We start from the raw sequence: 17,492 nt of genomic DNA, 5'->3' as shown, positions 1-17,492 counted from the left end.
ATTGCTTCTTCTAACCTTGAACTTTATTGGAGCACCCCTGAGATTCCCTGTTAAGTCCACTGGTGTTTTATAGAGGGCCATAAGGCAGACTGAGGAGAGCTCTATTGTCTCCCTACAATTTTTCTGGAAGTTGTTCTTCAGAATTTATCTATTGGACATATAAACTTTAGAGAGCAACAAATCTTTCTAGCAAATTCAAATTACTGAAAAAAAAACCCCAAGAAGAGAATCCAGTTTGTACTTAAGGTACTTTCAGATGATTCTTTCTTTAATTAGAAAACCTTTTATAGATAAACTTTAATAACCTGAGTTCAAACCCAGAGATATTACAGGTCCTCCTAATGCAGTGTTCTGTTTAGTTCTTAAGAGTTTATGAAAACCTTCTAAACTGACTGAACAATATGTATGGAGCAACTGATCTCCACTGCTGAACTCAACAGAACAGACTTGAACCACACATAATAATTCTTCACATCACAGAAAAAGCAGGAAAGTCATTTACACTAACTACAATATTCTAATTTAATATACCTGATAATGCATACTTGAATGTTGTACACCAGACTACTCTCCTAGCAACATTCTGCAGCTAACAGTTGAGAGCTAGGTTAACAAAGAATATTAAGTCTGTATTCCTAAAATTGCAGGGTATGGAAAAGGAGATTCACAAAGACCTGAGTTCCCAGAAGATGGGAAAGAAAACGAATGGGAGGAAAGTCAGTGCTTCTCAGCATATAATCAATGAATGACATGCGACATTATACCTAGCAACAGGGTTTGCTGCTTCTGTATCTGCTCGAGTTCATCATGTAATTCTTTCTTTGCTTTCTCTTCCAAGGTTTGTATTTCCAGCCTATGAGACTGATGTTGGATCTTCAAAGTCTCATTAAATTCCTTTTTCAAACGTTCTTCTGCTTCCTGTAAGCAAAAGCCCCACCCCCCCCGAAAACAAAGTAGTTGGAGCCTATTTATCACCTTGTTGTTTTACTTGTAATGCTAGGATGAATCTGGTCTTTCACTGTAGAACTTTTATTTTCATCACCACTTTACATGATACTTCATCAACACAAGAATAAAAAAATCAGTTAAATTTAGTTAAAAAATATAAATTAATAGGGACAAGAGAAATTGTCAAGTTATCTATTAGATTTGTTGTACATTATGAAATAGTAACACTGACATCTTTGATCTATTTGGCATTAGAAAGACGTTTTATTATTCAACATACAAAGTCCCCCAGATTTGACCTGTATGTCATTACTTATCGTAGTGTGTCAGACAAAGGTTTCTATCTTTCCTTGTATTGTTCTTGGCTAAAAATTCCACTGTCATTAGAAGTGCCGCTGATACACTGTGAACAATGGAGCAGTTGCTCTGTAGTGGCTCTGAGAGCAAACTCTTATCCTCAGTTTCATTTTTACCAGCTTACTGCCTTCAGCTTGGTTTTGTTAAAGCTGGGATTTTATTCTGAATATATAAACAAGATATTAAATTCTACTTAGGGTGGTTTTAATATATATAAGCAGGTTTTCCCTAAGGTGTGCAATATCAATGGGGACATCTGAACTCCATGTCACAATCACATCTGGATTTTTTAAGTTGATTTTTTTTCCTCAAACAGCAACATTCTTTAGAACCTCAGTTATGGCATTAACATTTTGTCACTGAAATAAATCCACTTGAACCTTTAAAAGTTTGGTTATCCACTTACAGAACTGATTTCTTGAAGGTATCTAAGGCAATACAAATCATTATACATGTCTATTATACTTCTTTTAAAGTATTTATGTATAAATTAATAATGGATGAAAAAGAATAAAACTGAGTCCTGTTAATAATACACAGGAATTCCCTTGTATTTCTGAAGCAAGAGCACAGCTAGAGCAGCTTGTATTCATCGCAGCCTAACTGTAGAGGGTAGGCTATATTATTTTATGAAACTATTTCATTCACACTATGGTCTAAGCTCAAATATTAAATTTAAAAAAAAAACCAACCTAAAGATGATGAGGTTTCAAAATCACAGAATAATTCATTATGTGCAACAATAGCAACCCATCATTAAGATAACTGGAGATAACCGAGTTTTGATAATCGGCTCTAGCTAATATGGTTTATCCCACAAATATGATTTTTTACAGTAGTATGTTGTAAACTGACCTTGAGTTCCTGATCTTTGCTTTTCTCCAACATTTTTAAGGCTTTTTGATGTGATGCCTCCAGCTGCAGTTTAACATTCTGGTTTTCTTTAATGGTGTTTTGAAGATCTTGCAGAAGCTTCTCTTTTTCTTTGTTGGACTGCAGATTATGTTTCTTCAGTGACTCCTTGAAATTATTTGCTTGTTGATCTAATATTTGCTTCAGCTGAGCCACCTTCCAGAAAAGTAAGTCAGCAGGATAGGATTAATGGCTGCATTCACAATGGAGAGGACTGATGTAAATTTAAGTACATTTTATGAACTTGTATTGCTCTATGAATAACAGCAAGATGCTTGTTTCATGCAAGGAGCCCTTTTTTCAGTGAAGAATGACATCCCTTTTGCGTATACTGTCTGTTGCCCATCAAGTATTCTTTTCAAATCGTCTCCATCTCATACGTACAATCCAAAGTTCAACTTGCACAATAATGATGACACAAACCAGGAGGCAGGCCTAAGGCTGTGGTTATTGTCATCCTGGAGATTTAACACTGCAGAGTCCATTTATATAAAGCAGTGGATTAGAACCAATGGAAACAAGAATTCTGCACATCACGCTTCAGATGTGTTATATTTTCTCCCCTCTCTTAGCTTAATTACTAAATACAGTAGACATGTCTATAATGGCTGACAAAAAAGTAACAAAAAAATACCCATTTATAAGAATAACTTGGTGGGGAAGGAAGGAGTTTGTTCTCTTTCCCATTTGGCAGGTTTTCTGAGCTTTCAGCAAAAATTTGTATTTGCCCTTCTTAAATTTGCCATTCCTAACTTCATAGCTGTGAAATTCTGAAAAACTGCCTCCTGCATAGAGGGAGCATGCATAATTAGTAAGGCCAATTAGCATTTTTGCTGCTGTATTTGACTTCCAAGTCTGCTCTTCTATGCCTCCTGCAAAACCTTATGTCTCTTGCCTTTTCTTTTTGGAAGCATGTGAAAGAAGATGGTCTGTTTTCCAATTTTTATATACTTGTACTTTCCAGTCTTAGACAAACAGAATTCAAACTATGAAAGGAAGAAATTGGCTTCCTTAGAATTCCATGTGTCTTTAAATTATTCAAATGATGTTACACACAGCTGCAACTTGAATATAGTACAGATTATAACCTGTGACCCCATCCTGTTCTTTGCTCTACACTAATATATGTTCTTTTTCTCTTCTTCAGCGTGGCCGCCATTTTTTTTTCCATGCATACTGCAGACAGTTTGTTTAGTTGGGGAAGCACTGAAGCTTTAGCTAGGTAAATAGTTGCTTGTAACTTCAGCTGCACACTTGTGGTCCTTTCTGATGCAGCACCACAAAAACTGGATGAAGATGCACTAAGTGGGCTAAGGTGTCTGTATCCTTCCACATTTCATTCTCATAGCACTTTCTGGCATATTTTGTGTTACATAAGAGAATAGAAGACATGCTGTGCAAAGCCCTTCTCATTAACTTCACGGCCACAGTCAGCATTGCACTGTCCAAAGGGAGATACTAATGAGCTATACCAGATCTCTCTAAATCATAGGAATCCTTTCTGATGATGGCTAAATGTACTCCTGCTAGCTCATGGCTCTGTTCTTTCTCACACTGGTTGAGCATGCTGGCTTCTCTCCTCCAAAGGATGCGTTCTCTCCTTTCCCTCTCCTGAGGCCCTTCTCCATTCCCAGATGGATCACAGCCCTTACTCATGTACTCTTTAAGCCTCTATTATTCTCATAGGTTCCCAGCACAGAACTGTGCTCTGAAGGCTCAAAATGCGGCAAACCACAGAGCTTCTATCAGTTCCCAGGGTTTCAACTCCTTTTGGAGAAAGGACGTTCTGTACTCCCACTTTATGACCACAACCTTCAACTACATTGTACCTTGACTTGTCTTCACTTCTAGTCCCGATTTCTGCTTTTACCATTTCCTGGCACCTGCTCCCTTCTCTCTAGAATTTATACAAGTTTTTATGTCCCAGAAATGAATCCTGGTGTTAAAGAAGAAAAATGAATGTGACCCTTTTTTTTTTTTGGAGACACCCACAGCTTAGAATATTTCTACTTGATCGATTTGTCCCATTTTAATTGTTTTTTCTACAGAGCAACTAAATAAGGGCCTGAAAACATTGTAAAAACTTGCTCTATTTGGTCTGTTGGTAGTTTATAATTTTGAGTAAAAAGTTTGCACTCACAGAGTATCAGATGAAGATGATTTATTTCTATGTAATATGAAACATGAATGTTCACGGACTTCATGTGCTGCGGAGATAACTCAAAACCTGTTGAACACACACATCTCATGAGAACGTCATAACTTCCTTTACTAAATCTGGTTTCTGTTCCTCTGTAAGCAGCTACAAGAAAGAATTACTGTTCCATTTTTGAGTATGTTTACAGCTGCAGAACTGCTGTTCCTATACACAAGTCAGTATACTGTGTTCCTTCCATTTAAATAGAGTTTGTCCTTCACTTCAAATCCACAAGTCAGGTTCCTTTTCTCCAATTAATTGGTGGTGGTCATTACTATCATCATTGATCTCGTACTTCAGTTTCCTTCTGAACCCCTTCCAATGGCTTGCTCAGAAAGGGTCATACTACTATTATAATTAATGTGGATTTCCTTTACCAGCTGGGTAGATGTTTAGTTTATTGCATCAGTTTATTAGTGATGTTTCACATGTTCTGAGATCTACAACAATATCTGTAATTTAGACGTGACAGAAGTCTGCAAGCAAAGATGAACCTTGCTAAAAAGCTCTTGAGCAAAGCTACCAGCTTGGGCAGTCGACTTTCTCCTATTTGGTGGCCAAACCAAGTAATCAATAAAACTTCTAGTCAAATCAATCCAAAGGAAACATTTTTGAATGTACACGTCAAAATGAAAAATTAAAATATTTCCTCCAGACTGAATTCAATGTTTTTAAAACTTAAATTATTTCATCATTTGCAAGGAGACAAATGGCTTTATTCACAGAACAAAGGGGAAGAAGAGATGTCAGCGGTGGTTCTGCTTTGTGTATGTGAGAGAGAGAAAGGAAGCACGGAGGCACAGAAAAACCAAGAAAGCAAGAGAGTACGTGCGTGTGCATATGAAGGTAGCTGGGACATGCACCCAAGTGATGAAGGCCTAGGTTGTCCAATGAGAACTTAATATACAAGTGAAGAAGCAGCAACAGGTGACACACTGTAGCTCACCCTGTTTTATCCTATAACCCCATGACAAGGGAACTCTTTAAATGGTGATAAAGCTGACAGAAGAAAAAACAACAAAACCAAGCCTAGGTCTCCCACACATCATGGAATGCTAGGTTGGTGGATAAGAAAACAAACATTCTTTCACCCAGTGCTTTGTGAATCAAGTTTTTTATTTTGTTCTCTTTTAAGTGCCAGAAAATGACAGATTAGTTTTACCACTTCTTAAACAATTTCAAACCAACATGGTACATTTGAATTTCACTGAAGCTATCTAAATAAATTGATTTGAGTTAGCAAATTTGAAAGAGCACCTAGCTGCCCCAAACTGTGAGTTTAAGTTACCTAATCATCCAGACGTTCCTTGGCTTATTCCTTTGTGTCATCCAACTAAACACAAAGAAAACTATCTGTCTGAACAAACTAGTGAAAAATAACTGCTAAATGTTATTCTTAATGAAAAACATTAATTGTCTTTAATGTGTCTGTGTGATGGGATCTGTGTGATGGGATCTATCTGTAGCCTGGATACACTCCAAGAACAGGCAGATGCCAGAACCACTTGCCAACCATACCGTTGTTTCCAGAGCTGCTGCAATTTTTTTTTTTTTTAAATAAGTGGTAAATCATAAGATTTAACTAAATGGGCACTTTGGCTTCTGGTTATAGATAAAACATTTACTTTGTCTTAATGCCTATTGAATTCACCAATGTTTTCCTATATAAAGAAAGGAAACACTGAAGTTGTTAGGTACTGCAGTTCCTTATAAAACTAACCTTTGATGTGAAACACTTAATGCTGTACAGTTCCCTGTATCAGCTGATGTAATATGCATTAGCACTACTACACTCAAGCATGCTTTTTTTTTCTGGGTTTCCTGAAAGCAAGCCAGTGAGTAAAAAAAGATGTGCCAGCAGAATAGGCTGTATATTTTCTAATAGAAAAATTGGAAACAGGAAAAATGTTGCCTGCAAATGTCGCTTTTGCAAATTAAATATTCATTTAGGTGGGGAAGACGAAAAGAGACTTCAGCTGTGGTCACAACTTTTTAACCTTTCAGACTCTCTTCATAGACAAGTATTGGTTCAAAGCACTACTAGCATGAAATATAAGATCATACTAACTAGAAATAGGCTAAGCAGTAAATTGGTGGCAGCAGAGAACATAATGTAGTAAGAAATCAGATGGAAAAGTATTTCTGAAAACATTATTTTTTCAGTGATTTAGGGAAAAAGACCTACACAAATATATCAGGGATATAAACATACTCTTTCTCATGAATCCTGCTACTTCTAAGATATTAAAGGTTATGAAACAAACATTTCTATCCCATCAGGTTTCCTCCTCCTGTTTTTCAGTTAAAAGGGCTTTCAAATCACCAGTGCAAATCCTTCCCTGGAATATTTTGCAGTGCCCAGGCATTTTATTGTGTTTCATTACTTCAAAACAGATAGCCAGACCCTCAATTTGTAAAACGGGTGAAGCAACATTTAAGCCAATGAAACTATGCCAACTCACATCAGTCCAGAATCTATTTGGCTCCTTCTACTATTAACAGACCAGCAACATTGTTTTATAATGTCTTCCTGCTGCAAAACAAAACCTCTTGAGAAAACGATACCTCTAATACCATTATTCATTCACTTTTATCCACCAGAATGGCATAAAGTGGTCTTAAAGGTGCAACTAATACCTATCCACAGTATAAACTCTAGGCAACAGTATTTTTCTAGGCTCTGCTGAATTATTTTCAAATTTCAGGGTTATGTTTGCACTTGCCCTTTCTTAGGATAGCTGATTTTGCCTCCCACTGTCTTCCAAGTAAAGCAAAAATGAGTAACTATTTCTAAAACATAAGTTTTGAAATATTTCAAAAGTCTTTGAAGTTTCATTCTTTTCTAACCATAATTACTGTCCTTCTCCTGGGCAGGATGGCTTGATTCTTTTGCAGAAGTACCTCTCAGACTTTGAGAGCCCATGGACAAAAATACTGGGCAAGTATAAGGCCGTGCATGCCATCACAGTTGGCTCCCCTGTTTGACTTCTGCTTTGATGACTTTAATTCACTGTGCTTGCAAGCACTATGAAAACTTTAAGTCTATCTTATGTCTGCTCTCCTCTTCTTTTATTTATTGTATGTAAGAAATGTGAAATCTCAAAGGCAAGATCTAAAGTTGGAATCAGAGAGAATATTTTGACTTCCTGTATCTTTTAAGTAGAAAGATCTGAGTTTCTCAACACACAGCCAGGGGACGAATTTATATAAAAGACTTAAAACTGCCTTTTGATGTATTACAGAAGAGTCACCATAATTGAGAATTTGTTCAGAGAGTTAAAATACGGCACCCAAACACTACAGGGTTTTACTCATACTAGGATGCTATTATATCAAAACGGTAACATGGTACAAGAACTAACAACAAAATAATGAGATTATATTTTACTGTTGTCTTTAGGCTTATTTCACAGTTACTTCAGTTAAGTTCACAGTTAACTGCCTTCCTAAATGTATGGCAATTCCTGCCTAGAAGGACAGGTGTGAACACACTAGGCACATCTCTGCTGCTGCTATTTGGTGGTGCCTACAAGATCTCTGTCAAGGCTTTGGGCATTGCTGTGCTAGCATTGTGCAAAGATGTATCACCTCAAGGTGATGCCTGCGCTTCCATTTTATGTACCTTCTAATTCCAGAATAGCCCCTTTAACACATGTTGGAGAGATCCTGTAGTGCAAAAGCAAGTAACTGGACAACTTCTAATAAATTAGCATTTGACTCAGACAGAATCTCACATCCTTCCTTCCAAAGGAGCAAACAGGTGTGAATCTGATTTCTTTATCCAGAAAAATCTTAGTAATACAGAAATGCCACTACTTTGAAGTGCATCCCCAGAGAGATGAAATTATCATGATTCTGTCTACTCTCCATAGTGTTCTAGCTATGTCAGCCCAACCAAAAATGTGCCTTATGCAGCCAAGGAAGCTATTTTTAGATCTGAAATTGTATCCAGGTTAGAACTGGATTAGTAACAGCACATTGCCTAACCTTTCAGGCGGAAGCTCTGGGCTGAGCCATTGCAAAGGTTCCCAGATGGGAATCATGCCCTCAGTGAAACATAATGTTGTATAGTCAATGGTGGTTTCTTGGCTGTGAGTATTCACATCTTTATAGAAGAAAAGTATTGTAAGTTGAAATTACTTCCCTGAGTACTGCCGAGTAATTGGTTCAGAAAGTAACTTATAGAGTACCAAGAAAAACGCAAAATTTCTCTTCAGAGGGAGCATTTCCTCCCTTTTGGGAGCATTGTTAGATTCCAAGATATTTTTCTGTCCTGAATGTGTGACTTCAAGAAAAGTAATTTGATGACTCACTGCCTCACTTTTTCCATCTGCAAAACCTGAACAATAATTGCTTCATGACATAAGACTTTTGAGACCTTTCATTGGAATACACCACCTGCATGCATATACACAATACTATGAGATCAGACAGTGTGCCACTACTCCTTCCTTCCATCTCCTTCCCTCACACCTCAAACCAGTATAACTTTCAGGCATTACCCAGGGATGCCAGAATATCATGGTAAATTTTCAGCTTTGAATGGACTAAGTTATTGTTGTAGAAATATATACATTTAGGGGAATTTGGAAAAGAATAAAGACAACGGATTTCTAAGAACCCATGTTTTGCATTAGGTGCAAAGAAGTCACTCCGGATAGGTCCAGGTTGGATTGACCTGAAATTCTCTCAAAGAACCTGCAGAAACTGTGGCATGCAGAAATGTGTAATGAAAACTAAACCCAGGATTTAGCTAGAACTTTAAGAACTACACTTAAATTCTCTATTTCTAAGACTGGGAAATGGATAGAATGTCAGAATCCAATTGTGATACCAGAATGGAGCAATCTGTTTTACAGGAGAAATGAAAGGGAAAAGGCCATGCTGCACTCAAAACTAGTACACCTAGTACAGCATGAATGGGAAAAAAACAAGGTGTTACATAGTAAATGACCACAACACATGCCCTGATTGCTGGAACATGTTGCACCAAGCACCAGTAATGGTATGTGGGAAAGGGGAAGCAGGTAGGAGAGGGGGGCCAACATCTTGTTTAGTCCCCTGATGAGCCTATCTGTCCTTTTTCTGTCATCAAACACTCAAAAAGAGCTTATTATGGCCACTCAGAGTCTACAAATGCCATCTGAGAAAGATCTAGATCTTCAAATTCTGTGGAGCTGTTCCCATGCAAGCTCCCACTGAACTTCCTGGAAGTGAAATTGGTTAGAATCAGTGAAGATATAAAGCAATGGAAATCATAGACGGCCACTTAGAACAACAGTGGCTATCTGTAATTCAGTAGTTCCACAGTGTGAGCTACTTAATTCCTGTTGTTCGTTACCTTTTCTTGAACTAGACTGAAGAAATTTTGTATATTTGGGAACATCCTCATTTTGCTTAATAAAATCTTGGAGCCTCAAAACATGGATTGGCAGGAAAAAAACCCAAAGAAATGGGTGAAAAATTCTCATGGTGAAAACATGTCCATTCACCCATAATCTCCCAGAATGAACAATCACAAATCATTTCATTGTTCTTCTGAAAAAGGTACCAAATGCAATGATATACTTGGGGTAGAAAAACAAATGCAGCACTGAGCATCATCAGAACTTTTCACTAGGGCACTGATTTCAGTTCTGTTAAAGCAGTTGTTTTATAGCTTATCCATGAGATAAAAGTATCAAAATGTTTGCAGGCAAAAACTTCACATGATCACACTGAAGGAAATAACTTGTGCATAACATTTTAAAGCAGATAGCGTTTGCCAAGAAAAACTGAACAACATAAAGGGGAACACCTGAGAAGGAGAAAACGTGTATTCACAGTTGTCAGAAATTTTAAAGGTGAATTGTTTACTTGGGTAAATAATTGCCTTGTAGAAGTTCTGCTTTTGTTTTGGCAGAAAATTATTTATCGAACCTGTTATGGCTTTTCAAATAGTGACACTTTCCTGTATAATATTTTGGCAGATGTCCTAATCTGGAAAATTTGCACCACTTGGCTTGCAACTGTTACATTGCAACTGTATACATTACAGCTGTTATAGGTAGATAATCTAATACTAACACACCTCAGGTATTTATTTCCAGATTAATCCATGTCTGCAGATTTTCATTATGACTTAGATGTAACCAGAGTGGGGAACAGTACATAAACTATGACATCCTCAGAGCTACTTTGGGGTCACAATGCTTTCTCTATTTCATTCTCGATCTTGAGAACACAGAGGGAGGCATATCTAGCTACTAATATATACTCAATTACTGCACATTCCAATCTGCTTCAGTTACCACCCTTACCATCAAGCAGGCGGAACAGAAACAATGATCTATTTGACCTTTTTTCCATTCAATTCTCTTGCTCAAGGGACCAAGCAAGCAGGCCCTTTTACATGTCTACACACAGAAAAAACTAAATCAGAAAGTCAACAAGAGCTGTGAGAAAGATTCTAATCTCCCTTAGACCTGTATACAGACTAACAGTCAGAGTCACCATCCAACCCTGATGTAGCCAAACTCCTCATCAGAAAGCCTTAGTATATCTCCAAAGAGTGATATATGAAATTTATCAAAATAAATAGGCTTGTCAAAATCTTCATAGATGTTCAGAAGCAGTAATTTCTGTTATTTCTACCTAAAGTCCTTGCATATTTTCCTGAATGACAGTCACAGCAAATATAATTAAAATCTAATCAAGAATCTCTCAGGTGGGAGGAAAAATGAAGAGCCCTTTCACTACTGGGTTACATTTATGCCCAGTTTACCTCAAGTGAAGAGTTCTGAAGTTTCCCATTTAGGACTTCTTTCTCTTTCTCTAGTTGCTTTTGTTCACACTCAGATTTTCTTTTAAATTCCTCTAGCTGTGTCTGGAGCTCCTAAAGTAAAAAAAAAAAAGAAAAAAAAAGAGCTGGGACAAAACATGCAGCATGAAAAAGAAAGAACATTTCTTCTCAATTACCCTAGATAATAGGGCAGTTTACACAGTAATACATGCTACTGTTTACACAATAATACATGCTACTGCCTTTTAACGTCACTCATGTATTATTCAATCAAAGATGTATTAAGAGTTTGGTTTGGTTTTTTCTAATACTAGTGTTAGACAATACAGCTCACATAATCCTAATCTTCTACTGAAAGCTTCCCTGAGGTGGAAAACTGTACAGCATCAAGAGTCTGACTGTTTTCCCTTGAGTGGTGTTAGCGTTCAAAATTAATTTAGTATGCAAGAGTCCCCACAAGATCTGAAAAAACATAAATATACATTGACTATATAAAACCAGACTACTAACTAATGAGCAATTAGTGGAAAAGGGCATCAAAGGAAGCACTATGTTATAGCATCCATGAAGAAAATCCCAGTGAGGAAGTAAAAATAAAATAAAATAAAAAATTGAAGACCATATTATCACCTTATTGCTGGAAATAGTTTTTGAAAAATCCATGATAATACCACTTTCAGGACAGTGACCAAGAGCTTGTAGCAATTGTTCGTAGCAAATGTGAGCAACCGTTTATCGCAGAAGACTGAATGTGCAACTTCTAGAAATGTCCTGAAGTGATACATATTACAAGCTTATTAGTGTGCTTGCTCTTCCTATTTGTGACAATTTGCTGACTCAAAAAAAATATTCTACCATATTTTCAGACACCACAAACGAAGGAAACAGAAAAAAAATAGCAATTTAACACCTCCCCCGTCCTGTACAGTGGCCCCCACCCCCATTTTTATAGCACAATGACTTAAGAATCCAAGATAACAGAAGAAGTACTTAAAAACTAAGAAAGTGATAATCATTGGGAGGATGGCATGATATTAGGAAACAGAAGCCCAAGCAATACTGACCTCTTCCTTGCAACTCATAATTAAATAAAGAAGAATACATTAGCATTTCACAGTTTAAAAACAGGAAAACTCTTAGGTAGCAATTACAGGATGGAATCAAACACAGATGCATGAATATTGCAAGGGAGAAATTAGCTTTAATTCTGACTGTAAGAAAAGGAGAGGATATAATGGTCTTTTTGATTAAAACCTGAAGATCAGGTGTTTGCAGCATTCTCACTGCTCACAGTTGCAGCAACTCCACTGACTTCCTTCTCTATATCTTAATTTTTCATCTGGAAAATAGATATAACACTTCTCAAATAGCTGTTACAGGCCTTAATTGCACCAGAGGATATAAACAGCATTAGTAATGAAAATGTAATTTTATTTACGTTTTACTAACTCAAGATTTTTCTGATTTAATTAATATGAACCTCTAAGAAGAGATGGTTAGAAGCAATAATATTCATTGCCTATAAGCAATAAATGCCTACTGTTATGCCTTTTTTACTAAGTATAAAGTGTTAGATATTTAAGTTTGATCTGACTTGCATAAAGAGCTTCAGCCTGGTATCATTTTAAGTATACCTGTACGAACTTATTCACATTAAAGAATACACTATATAAAAGGCAAAATCCTTTTCATAAGGCTTATACTTGATAATGTAACTGTGTAACTTGAAGAAATACATCTTCACATACTGCTCAAACTGAGCACTTCCACAATCAGATAAAATAATTTACTCACACAGGTTCTTTTTGAGAAATGAGATTGCATAAATGTATAAACTTCAGCAGTTTCATAGGGCAGAAATTAATTCTTCTGACAAGCACTTAACACAATTCCTAGTCTCCAAAATCTAGAAGGTACTATGAAGCTCAACATTTAGTGATAGGAGCTGCATGCTTTTTATGACTTCACAAGTTGTCAGCAAGTGATTTGATTATTCTCAAGTAAATGTTGAACTTGGAAAGGTATAGCAGCATTAAAACTGGGAAAAATGGTTAGAAGTACATTCTTAGCACCAAGAAGGGTGTAAAGAATGCTTGACCAGTAGTCTGAAACTGCTCTAATCAATTTTTTTTCTGTCTACAAGATGTCTGACAAACACAAAAGTACTTTAGGAGACAGAAACTAAATTCCTCCTTAGTTTATGCCCAAATTTAGCAAACCACTTCGGCATGCACTGAGTTGTAAGCTTCACTAAGCATTAAAACGTGCTTAAAACTAAACACGTGTTTCAAGGTTTTCCTCTATTTGAATAGAATTCAGCTCACATTTAGGTTCCTACTGCACAGAAACATTACAGATTGCAAATTTCCTGAAGCCAAAGGATTCAGCCACAGACAGCAGTTGTGATGAAATCCTCTGAAGAATCTCTTAAGCCAATCGCTGCTAGTGCTTACCGACAACAAAAATTACAGCTCAGCCACTTAAAACACATCGAGAGAAGGTATTGCTTAGTTAACCTGCCTGGATCCACGAGAAGATTAGCATTCTTTCTGACTAAAGTTAAATAAGGACACATATATGCATGTATTTGTAACTAGTTGTCACTTCATTGGTAACACCTGTTCTCTGAATCCATTTACCAACACTTTGCAGAATTAGATCCTCTGCCTAAACAATGCAAAATTTTGATTAAATCAATGTATTTGAGTATTTCACAGCAGCAATCCATGGAAATTTAAGTCAGAAACTGGAATACACCTACAATACATTTTTCACCAGGAAATATATTAATCACTCCAACTGTCACAAGCAAAGCATGCAAGGATAAGTGTTGCTAAGGCGGCAGTTTATCACATCAAGGATAAATTCACCTTTCTGCCTGTGGAGCTTTTCAGAAATACATCAGCTTGACTTTTTTTTTTTCTTTTTTTTTTTCCCCAGTAAGACCATAGCGAGAAAATCCTTGCATTTTATGTTAATTCAAAGTGCCTCAAGTGAGGATAATTCAAATGATGTCACTGTGACCAATAAGATTAAAACCAGATGAATTAGAGCATCTATAAATAGCAGAACATTCCTACCTTCTGCATTTTTTTCTTTCAGCTTCCATGAAGTTTTAGACTGGCTTGATTTCCTTTGCATGCTTCATTACAAGATCTTCCAGTCCTTTTAACAGCTATTCCTTCAGACAAATCTTTTCCTTATGGGACTGATGCTTGCCTTTACAAATCAAGTTCTCTGTGTCTTCTATTCATACCCTCTTTTTACATAACTACAATTCCTACAGTCCATAAAACACACTAGCTATATAATATAACAAAACCAGGGTAGAATTCTGGGGTTGCAGTATTCTATTTTGTAAGGAATATGCTATTAAGGTGGATATACTCCATTGAAAAATACTGGCTTTATGTTAGTTAACAGTGTAGAACTGTTGTGATTCAGGGCTGTATGCCTCTTCTGCAGCCTAGGGATGGGGGGCAGGGGGTTCTGTTCTGGTTTGAGTTTGGGTGTGTGACTCACTTCCAACCATGTAGGCTTCCTCAAGGACAACCTTAGTTCTGTGAAACAGCACAAAGGACAATTTGGTTTTTGTTATGTCTCTGATGCCAGGTCTAATTTTCCAGAATGCTATAGCATAACAATATTCTAGGAGAACTGAACAAATATAGAAAAGATTCGAGGCTGGACAATTGTTTAAGGGGAGACATTGTACAGAGGGAAGTCTCAGGATACATACATTCCTCATTGTACTGAGTTTATTCCTGGTATTATTTCTGCATAGCTTTTCAGAGTAAGTGTTTTCTATAGTTAAGAAAGCTAAATCAGTATTCCAACTTTACCTCAACAGAGAAAGTCTGCCTTGGGCCTCGTTCTCTTTAAGATTTTGGTTACAGAAGAAGTTGAACATTCTGCCCTGGTCTAGCTCAAGGATGTCAGTAGTTCCTTTGCTGTCACTGGAGCAACTTATGTACTTCAGGTTATGAACAAAAGTCAGTATTCCACTGGATGAGGTCAGAGATCTCGGAATCTTACAGGATTGACTGCTGTAGAATAACCCAAAAGCCATTAATCTTAAAAGAAAAATGACATTGTTTTCAGTACTTTTGGCATGCCATGCCTTTGAATATTTGAGAGCAAACTACCTGTTTAAGCTCTTGCAAATCTTCAGAGCCGCTCTTGTTCTGGCTCTGTTTGGTAGAAGTCATTTGCTGCAGCTGTGTTACTTGATGTTTCAGTTCATCTACTTTATTAATAGCTTTGCTTTGGGAATTCAATATAGTTTCCATATCTTCTGTGGTATCAAAATTTACATTTCAAATACCATAACTAACTTGTGGAATTTCCAATGTGAGTGACTACTAACAGGGGAAATACTTCAGAATGACATCAATGAGCATCTTACCTGGTTTTTTGCAGGATTTCCTTCTCTTGAAGTGTATTTCTCTCTTTGACTACATTTAGAACTTCCTCCACTTTTTTCACTATACTTTTTGATCCCAGAATTTCTTGTTACGTTCCTTTAAGCTACACTTCCAAATCCTAAAATACGCATGACGTTACTTCTATGTTTATTATATATGTTCTTTTTTTGTCATCTGAAATAAATGGTCATTTTCTCTCTCGGCGCAGTTCCATGATATAAATCTTTCACCTACAGAGCTGGTTTAAATGCATTTTTTGCTGTTCCATATCCTTAAACAGTCTCTGCTGCCAGAATATTTGTAATGTGGAGCCATTCCCTCAGATGTAGGCATCACTGTAAAGTAAACACTCATCAAGAGTTACCATCCAAAATATGTCTGAGATTATCCTAAACTTGCAACAAGATATACTTCTATTAATTTCACAACAAATTGTGCTAAAAGTTAATGAATATTAGTTTGTTTTTTTTTTCCAGTTGCTGAAGTACAATAGTTTGTAACATAATACAGATGCCTAAAACCTGAAAAATCGGCTCCTACAGACTTTGCTGGGAATTGTCTGTCCATAACTAAAGGCAAAAATTTGAACCATATTTAATGTTCTATTTCTGGAGGTTCTAGTCTCAGTTTCCAGACGTCTAACATAATACTACAATATTCACTTAGACAAAATTGCCATTTGTTCCTATATGAATGCTGAGTAAAACCTCATGGGTTAAAACTAACTTGTGTTTAACACTCTCTGTAGTTGAAAACTTAAAGGTAAGCTTGTTCCTTTTACCTCTGGCATATGCCAAAATTCTTCCAAAACTAGACTGAACAGATCTGACTTAATGACTTGTCATCCTTTCTATTCTCTCTTCCACTGTAATAATAATAAATGTGCACTAATGTGATGCCTTTCATCTAGAGGTCTCAAACCTCTTGGCATACACTAAGGAGAAAACAGAAAATTCATCTTGCTTAAACATCAGTCCTTTTATTTTTCAAGCCTTATAACAGCTTTTCTTGCTAGTATTTACTAATGAACAGAGGTATGACTGATGAAAGAAATGTTTCTGTTTTCCCAGTCTGCCACTGTCCACAGGATTCTCAAAAAAATGTAGTATTTAATGGTGGCATCAGGAATAGCCAATTTAGAAAGGAGAAACTTCTACTTTTTTATTTAAACTGGAAAGAAACAGAAAATAACACTGTGTCTAACTGTTTTCCTTCTTCCAGATTTATCCTAGTCTGAGGCTATCTCTTTAAAGATTCAAGACAATATGTGCTGGTGGTATGTAAATCACCCTCATTCCATAGACTTAGAGGATCTGAAATGTACAAGTTGAGCGTATGTCCCTCAGAAAATATTTCAGTTTTATCCAGCTGATACTGCATTTAGAAATTAAATTGCTAATGATACCACCTTCTTAATTCCAGTTCCTATCAAATTTTACATTATGTATTCCTAAATGACTGCATTTCTTATATGATAAATCAAAACAGTAAACCACATGCATAAATTTTCATGTCTCCATCCTTCATTTCTCCTGAATGTTACTTCACATACCCACAAGAAATCAGGATCTTACTTTCCCTCTTCCCCTCTATTGCTTCGAACTTCTACAGAGCCAGGACACTTTTCCCTATTGCAACAGATATTATGGATTTCCCTGACTCAATTTTAAAAAATGGCTTATCTACATCTCTGCCATTCATTCTATCCTCTCCACTTTTCTGCAAAAGATACAGGTTGTTCTGCTACAGATTTACACACTGAGAGAATGGAGTCCGAATCATGTTGGGGAAGGCGTGTTCAATTCATGCTCTGATCTTGTGAAACAAAAAGGCAGTGACTGTATTGAAGGCTGAACTCCCTCAAAGAACATCC

The 17,492-nt window shown here is 36.6% G+C and overlaps 1 protein-coding gene across 2 annotated transcripts in view; it reads right to left on the bottom strand.

Moving 5' to 3' along the window:
• FAM184B (family with sequence similarity 184 member B) overlaps positions 1 to 17,492 on the bottom strand; it is a 49,835-nt gene that overhangs the window by 9,067 nt on the left and 23,276 nt on the right. For both annotated transcript variants that reach the window (XM_052780394.1, XM_052780395.1), the window contains exons 3-5: positions 11,178 to 11,288; positions 2,161 to 2,373; positions 765 to 918 (exon numbers count right to left, since the gene is read on the bottom strand). In XM_052780394.1, the coding sequence (XP_052636354.1) occupies positions 765 to 918; positions 2,161 to 2,373; positions 11,178 to 11,288 (478 nt within the window). The remainder of the gene's footprint in view (positions 1 to 764; positions 919 to 2,160; positions 2,374 to 11,177; positions 11,289 to 17,492) is intronic.

Source organism: Harpia harpyja, chromosome 2 (assembly GCF_026419915.1).
Source record: "Harpia harpyja isolate bHarHar1 chromosome 2, bHarHar1 primary haplotype, whole genome shotgun sequence".
NCBI lineage: Eukaryota > Metazoa > Chordata > Aves > Accipitriformes > Accipitridae > Harpia > Harpia harpyja.
This window is presented reverse-complemented; position numbering and strand designations above follow the sequence as displayed.